We start from the raw sequence: 7542 nt of genomic DNA, 5'->3' as shown, positions 1-7542 counted from the left end.
CTGTGTGTGTGTGTATGTGGTGTGTGTGTCTCCAGGTTACTGAATGCTCAATCACAGACAGGGTGGAGGAGGCAGTGCTGCACACAGACGTCCTGAGCTGGAATTTCCTCCCACTACAGAAGCCAAACCTTCACGTGTAACTCGTGTTTTTACGCTATGGAGTCCACGTGTGTAGACACAGCTGATCCCCTCCCCTTCTGTGGGATGGACAGGGGAGGGCCTCCACTCCACGGCAGTTCATAAAAGTTTAGTGTGTGAAGGCTGGTGGGAGACAGAAGAGAAGCTCAGAAAAGACTGTACTCTATAACTGTAGTGTCTGGTTTTTGTAGGGTGTGGATTGGATAACAAGAGCCGGAGGCTTCATTTGACATCATCACTGTTGTGAAACTGAAGATTGCAAGGAGGTGACACACAGACAAACTGCTGTGAGACTCTATACCAGTAAGGAAGGGCTGGACTGGACTTCATTTAGCTCAACATGTAAGTAAAAAAAATTTTATATCAGACTGGAGCGAACAAAAATCAGAAGGTTTCTACCAATAGAGAATATAAATATTTATACATATCTATTCTGCTTTTTACCTTATGAAGTTTGAATGACCTATACCTCAATGGATTTCCTTTTTCTCTAATGTGAGATGGTGATATGAACCCAGTTTTCTAAGTTTGATCTCTTTCTATAAGTCCTAAAGGTCACCTGGACCTGTTGTTGGGTTATTTTTAGACTCATGTGTCAGTGTTGTGTGGGTCCTCCTGCACACAAAAAGTGACAGCCCAGAAGTGACTACTGGGCATGAGCGCTAGCCTCACGTGGAGCAGAGCTGGAGTGAGAAAAAGGGCAGGATGATTCCTCTCCTGCTTCCCGCCACAGCTTGAATCACTCCACCCTGAGGTTTAACGCCACCTCCCAGTCTGACGTTGTGTGCTGGGATAGGGTGGGGACTGGGTCAAAGCTGGAACACACTGATGTTCATTCATTCATTCTCCTCCAAAGTCCTATTTTACTTCAATAAATATAGAAGTGGAACCCCTTCCCCAAAAACAGAGGAACTTCTGTTGAAATGTTAGTTATAATTTTTGCCTCTATGTTTTTTTTTGTTATTATTTCTAATTATTGGCTCTTGACCTTCACATTGATGCCCCTTGTTACATAATAGTGGGTGGTGAAAGAAGAGAGTCAGTCTTACAGTTACAACAATTAGTCATTGGTACCCACCTTGCATAAACTTGGTTGGTGAAATCCTCCGATGTTCTGGAAGCAGACACATCTGAAAGGTTTTTGAATCCCATTCAGTAACCTCAAGGTAAACTATACTGGGATAGTTTAGGATTCCTAGACTCTCTTAAATAGCTATTATTGAGTTATATCTACCCTCCAGAAGGAAAAAAAAAGAGTCCAAACCCTAACTTAGACTATAATAATGCTTGTCTCAAAAACATAGCATTTTGTGTGTAAAACTTGAGAACAGAGCATGTTAAGCGTTTTCAGAGAGAGTTATCACCTGTTGGATTAGTACCGCAGTAAGAAACATCTGGAACCATTTTATAGGCTCCTGTGTCATAATGTGTTTCACACAGGAAGGTTTTTGGTGATGCATTGCCTCCTGCCTCTGTCTCCCATCTAAATAAACATAATTTTCTGGATAAAATATGCCTAAAAAGAATATGACGACATCTTAAAGGCTTAATGTTTGCATGTGTTTGGAGTTGCTTTAAGACATTAAAAGTCTGCTTTAGTCTTGGCCTCCTCTCTGAGCAGGTCGTATTTTCAGCCTCCAGGTTTTTTTGGATTTTATGCAGGAATGATCTACCTTTATAACCTTTAACACTTGAACATCCTTATTCTCTCTTCAGGGACTCTTTAACTGTCCAAGACTATTTGTGTTGAGAGTTTCTATTGTAAAACATTCATCAGAGTTTGGACATAGTGTCATTCTATTATGGTGCATAATATAGACCTAAACGGAAAACATATGAGTGATCAAAAATCTACAGATATTACTTTCTCTTTATTTGTTAAAAAACTAAATGATAGGTGGTAGAACTGATGGAAATGGGTGAAGATCTGGATAAAAGTCTCTGATGTGATGTCCACTTTGTCAGATTTAATCATTTGAAGAAAGTTTTTATTTTACATCCAAATCAGGCTTAAGCTGTGTTTTTAAATCTTATTGATTCTTTATGGTTAAAGCGAAAAAAAATTAGGAAGCCAAATCATTATAGGTAGTTGCCTTTTTAAATAAAGAGGTTGCAGCTCTCAGGATAGGTTACACTGCCACCTAGTGGTTGGTTCCACATATCAGAGGTAGAGGATTTGTTATTACATGTCCACCAGATTATGTCCAGGCATGTACCAGTGATACAGGGAGGAGGGCTCAGTGACTCACTGGCTGCTTCCTGCCTTATAAAAAGCAGCTCTGCAGACAGACTGTTTCTTCACTCAGGAGGTGTGAAACAAGGCAGGAGGATGGTGAGTCTGGGCTCTAATTTTACATTGATTAGTATTGATGAGTTATTTTTCTCCTCCTTCTGATCTAAGACTAGTTTGGAGATTGAACTTGACTTTGAATTGTTCAAAAGGTTTGCATCATTAAAGGACAAAGTGATGCAGGAGGAGCTCATTTTTAAAGAGGTTTTTTAAAGAAATTATCCAAGTAGCTGAAACAGTGTATTAAAGAGGCCCTTAAAACTGACCTCTCTTGTGTTTTTTCTGTTATCAGTGCAGAACCATGGCCACTCACATGTCAATGCTGAGCCCTCTGAGGGGGAATAGACGCACCCGCCGGAACCTGTTTGGCCCTGTGGACCGAGACCAGCTGCAGATGGAGTACAAGGCGGCACTGGGTAAAGACCTGGACGAGGTATCAAGACGATGGGGCTTTGACTTCAGGTCTGACAAGCCTCTAGAGAGCAGCGACTTTGAGTGGGAGGGCATCCCAGAAGCCAGGGTCCCACTGCTCTACAGGTCCTGTGTTCTGGCTGGTGGACAGGCAGAGGGCCTGAGGATGGGAGGGGCTCCTTTGGTCAGAGGGACCAAAGAAGCGAGGATGCAGAAGGAGAACATCCCTCAGACGCCAGAGAAATGTGCAACAGAGCTGGAGGGCCTGGAAAGAACCCCGGAAAAGACAGACAAAGCTGGGCTGAAGAGGAAACAGACAAATATCACAGGTTTGTCTTTATCTGACTGAGCACAGAATTGGAAGACTTGGTTAGTGTGAGATAAATATCATCTTCTTTATCCCAACAGACTTCTATCAAGCCAAGAGAAGAGTTGTGTGGATGCCGAGGAAATCTGGGCAGTGATACTCTCTAAGAAGCAATATGGACAGCACCCGACTCAGGAATCATATGTTCCACAAAGACTCAAACAATCAATCATCTAAGCTGACTTTAACCATGAATCATCTGACGAAAAACCCAGGGTGGAGCTCAGCCGCTTGTCATTGCTACCGGTTAATTTGGGTACTGTAAAGGAGGGGATTGGTTTGTTTTTCCCCCAGTGGTAAGATGGGGACATTTGAGCAGAAAAAGATTAACAATAATCCCTGGAATCAGTGGATTTAAACTCATTTGGATCAAGGGCTCGCCAAAGTGCTGACTGACATTTGCTGCAGTCATCCATCCCACAGCTCTTACAAAACTCTCAGCTGCTCTGTAACGCTCTACCTCTCCCAGGAAAGAGGGACGGCTGGATGAAACCATTTCAGATGTCATTGAGGTTATTAGTCTCACAGGAGGAAGCTGTAGACCGGCTGGAATCTGCAGGAAAACTTGGGAGTTCTTTGTTCAAATGCACCATCTTATTTTACAGTGTTTGTTATATTTTAATAACTGTCTTTTACTTTGTATGAAAATACTTGAGCTCTGATATATTGAACATGCTGATGTTTTGCTTAGATTTTAATTGACAGCAGTGCCAACCTTTTCTTTATTAACTTTTTTTTGTTTTTCACCCAATGGGTTTAAAATGTATAATTTTTTTAAATCAGCCCAGACTTAAAGAAGGACGAAATCACTGGCATATATATTTATAGAATACATGTGTTTTTATAAATGAATGTTTTTTTTTTCTTATAGTGTTTGATTTAGCCTTGTGAAGTAGCATTAAGTTAAAAAAAAACTGCAGTATTGCACATAAATCTGAATGTGTTTAAAAAGCCACAGCCGGTGGCATGCCATGCGGTCTTGGTAGTTTTTTTCTTTTTTTTTATCCATAAAGGACAATCATTAGAAGGTGTTCCTGGATAAAGATGTATTATTTGCCAAGCTAAAGCCATGCATTTATTGTTGCTTTTTTGGTTTTTAAGAACATCAGCTAAAGCATGTACTTCTTTTATAGCAAATCCTGTCGCTATGGATAATCTGAACGAGTTGCAGACAAGGGCCTGTAATTCTAATCTTTGGCATACTGACAGCTTTGAAATGTCCATCGTCACAAATCCAGGGCAAAAGAACTTCCCCAAACAATGAATGCACTTCTGTTCCTAGCTGCTTAAGCACAGTTCTTATAAATACTTTGTTTCTTTTCAAAGCTACAAAACTGTGTATCCTTTATTTATTGAGAGATAATGTTGCAAGTAACAATTTAGAAATTGTTCAATTATGACATTTCTTAACCCTAATAAACTTTTGAATGGCCAATTCTTTCCTTTTAGTCTGATTCTTTTCCTGTTCATTTACAGCACCTTGATGTAAACCTTCCTACATGTACATGCATGACAACTACTAACCTCGAGGTGTTTTATAAGGACTGTATCAGATCAACAGTCGAAGTAGAAGGAAACAATAAATGGTTCCTAAATGAAAATCATCTGAGAAGTGTAGCTTGCAGGTTAGGGATACAATTGAGGAGCTTAATAGAAGAGGGAGAGGAGGAAAACTATATGAGATTAATATATGCCAGAAGCCATTTAGGCCCAGAAAACACTGCAAAAAAGATATTCTGGTTAGAATCATCTAAACATGATGGTGATGTGTGGCTATGAAGCAGTTTTAGATTTTGAGGTTAATTAAATACAAAAGTAGTCTGGCCTAAAAAAATGACTGAGCTTAAGCTGTTTTTGTAAGCAAAAATAAATATATAAATATGCAAAACTAATGGAGATGTATTCCAAAACTCCCAGAACTGCATTGAACAAAGTAATTAAAATTTTATTATCAGTGAAATTTATAAACTTTCATTTTCTCTCCTCTTGAAATGCATCACCAAAATCCTGATTAATTGCAGCCAGCTGGTCACAGGTTTGAACCCCAGCTCCATCCATCTCTGAAGTGGTGTTCACCACTTTGTGGCACAATAGTTGAAAAAAAACATACCGGTATGCTAAAGTGCCCACCTCTGGAGCCAAAATGTGTGCTAAAGTGTCCTCTTGGGAGCCAAAATATTTGCTAAAGTGCCCACCTCGTGAGCCAAAATGTGTGCTAAAGTGTTCTCATGGGAGCCAAAATGTGTGCAAAAGTGTTCTCTTGGGAGCCAAAACATGTGCTAAAGTGCCCACCTCGGGAGCCAAAAGATGCTTAAGTGTTCTCTCTGGAGCCAACATGTGTGCTACAGTGTCCTCTTGGGAGCCAAAATGTGTGCTAACGTGTTCTCTCTGGAGCCAAAATGTGTGCTAAAGTGTTCTCTTGGGAGCCAAAACATGTGCTAAAGTGTCCTCTTGAGGGCCAAAATGTGTGCTAAAGTGTTCTCTCTGGAGCCAACATGTGTGCTAAAGTGTCCTCTTGGGAGCCAAAATGTGTGCTAAAGCGTTCTGTTGGGAGCCAAAACATGTGCTAAAGTGTCCTCTTGAGGGCCAAAATGTGTGCTAAAGTGTCCTCTTGGGAGCCAAAATATTTGCTAAAGTGCCCATCTTTTGAGCCAAAATGGGTGCTAAAGTGCCCTCTTGGGACCCAAAACATGTGCTAAAGTGTCCTCTCTGGAGCCAAAATGTGTGCAAAAGTGTTCTCTTGGGAGCCAAAACATGTGCTAAAGTATCCTCTTGAGGGCCAAAATGTGTGCTAAAGTGCCCATCTCTGGAGCCAAAACATTTGCTAAAGTGTCCTCTTGGGAGTCAAAATGTATGCTAAAGTGTTTTCTTGGGAACCAAAATATTTGCTAAAGTGCCCATCTCCCGAGCCAAAATGGGTGCTAAAGTGCTCTCTTGGGACCCAAAAAATGTGCTAAAGTGTCCTCTGCAGAGATTAAGACATGTTATATGTGTCCTTTTTTTCTTCTTCCGCCTCTGCCACGGGCTTCAGTCAGTGTGCCCCAGGGCAGTTGTGGCTACAATGCAGGGGCGCAGATAGGTTTTTGAAACTGTGGGGGACAGTTACTATAGGGTTTGGTCATCGTGACGTAAGCACTTCGCGTCGCCGCCATGTTGAATGCGTCTTTTACCGCAGCTCAGACTACTGCCTATGACTACCGCGTACTGTACTCCCTCTCAGCCGTGTTTTAATTTTATTAATTTCACCTTAACTTGATTTCAACCATGGTAAACCGTTGCTGTATTGTGGGCTGTAACAGCTCAACACATGATCGCCATGGAAACATAGAAAATGGGTTAACTTTCCACCGCTTTCCTGACTGGAGGCGTAACCATGGAGACCAAGCGTCAGAGATAAAGAGTCGTCGGCTAGCTTGGATCGCGGCTGTAAGACGAGCGAACATAACTTTCCACAGTATTCCAATGTCATTGAGAGTGTGTTCCCTGCATTTTCATTCTGGTAAGTTAAAGATGCACAGTTTTATTTTATAGCCTACATTGTTTCTTTCCTTCAAAGTTGGGATCTTTTACGGGAAAATAATAAAAACGGCAGCGGTAAAAATGCTCAAATATGCGAGAAACCCGGAGGGTTGGCAGTTAACGTTACTAACTACACCTTTGAAACACATAGCAGCTAGTTAAAAGTACATTACATGCGTGAGTGGTTGTTAGCATTAGCGGTTAGCAGTTGCTAAACTAGCAGGTTCCAGAGCCCCTCTGATCACAGCTTACCTTCGTACGGATTACTGTGTTCCCACTGTTTGCTGGCTTTATGATCTGCAGCTCCTGAACCCATCCATTCATGAACTGCACATGAGACTCCAGGGACTTGTAGCTTGGGAACTGTTTTGAAGTATAGGCGCTCACTCATTGGTGCTCCACTCATTGTTTGGAACTTTATATGGATCCAAATGATTAACAATGCTGATTTTGTCACCATACCGGTCCCTGGCTTCTCTATTTAATGTGTCCCGGTAAATTCCAGATCCTTTTAGGGATTTTAACATATTTTTTCTCTCTACTTCTGTCTCTTCTTTCAACAACAACGTTGTGTCAGAGCTATGCTTACGTTTGCGTAGCAGTCAGTATGGCTGAGACGTCCCACAATGCAACGTGGATCCCGAGCCCTATTACTGGCTATTACTCAGCTATGACAACCCATCAATCTTAATTGCCCATCATTGCAAGAAAATAACATGTATTGGTACCAAGTACTCACCAAACATGCCACATGACGTGTGAAAAAAAAAATGTTTTATTTAAACATGGACTGACTTTAAGTGCAGGCTGTAAACAC

At 41.3% G+C, this 7542-nt stretch overlaps 1 protein-coding gene across 2 annotated transcripts; it reads left to right on the top strand.

Annotated features, from left to right (window-relative positions):
* The first annotated feature begins 230 nt into the window (after positions 1-230).
* cdkn1a (cyclin-dependent kinase inhibitor 1A) lies at positions 231-4641 on the top strand. Of its 2 annotated transcripts, none has more exons than XM_038279809.1 (3): positions 231-480; positions 2721-3168; positions 3248-4641. In XM_038279809.1, the coding sequence occupies exons 2-3, from the start codon at positions 2730-2732 to the stop codon at positions 3301-3303; spliced, it is 495 nt and encodes a 164-aa protein (XP_038135737.1). In that variant the 5' UTR covers positions 231-480; positions 2721-2729; the 3' UTR covers positions 3304-4641. The 2 variants fall into 2 exon arrangements, with proteins under 2 accessions (XP_038135737.1, XP_038135736.1); XM_038279808.1 differs by lacking the exon at positions 231-480 and adding an exon at positions 2324-2470.
* The last annotated feature ends 2901 nt before the right edge of the window (positions 4642-7542 follow it).

This window comes from Cyprinodon tularosa, unplaced genomic scaffold, assembly GCF_016077235.1.
Source record: "Cyprinodon tularosa strain WSP-4 unplaced genomic scaffold, ASM1607723v1 ctg154, whole genome shotgun sequence".
NCBI classification, from domain to species: domain Eukaryota; kingdom Metazoa; phylum Chordata; class Actinopteri; order Cyprinodontiformes; family Cyprinodontidae; genus Cyprinodon; species Cyprinodon tularosa.
The sequence above is the reverse complement of the archived record's forward strand: the minus strand, read 5'-3'. Positions and strand labels throughout refer to the sequence as shown.

Bases quoted from the DNA above. Each gene is read 5' to 3' on its own strand.
- cdkn1a (XM_038279808.1), top strand. From the start codon at position 2,339: ATGTCCAGGCATGTACCAGTGATACAGGGAGGAGGGCTCAGTGACTCA. The intron at 2,471-2,720 runs GTGAGTCTGGGC...TTCTGTTATCAG, and splicing joins TGAAACAAGGCAGGAGGATG to TGCAGAACCATGGCCACTCA. The intron at 3,169-3,247 runs GTTTGTCTTTAT...TTATCCCAACAG, and splicing joins GAAACAGACAAATATCACAG to ACTTCTATCAAGCCAAGAGA.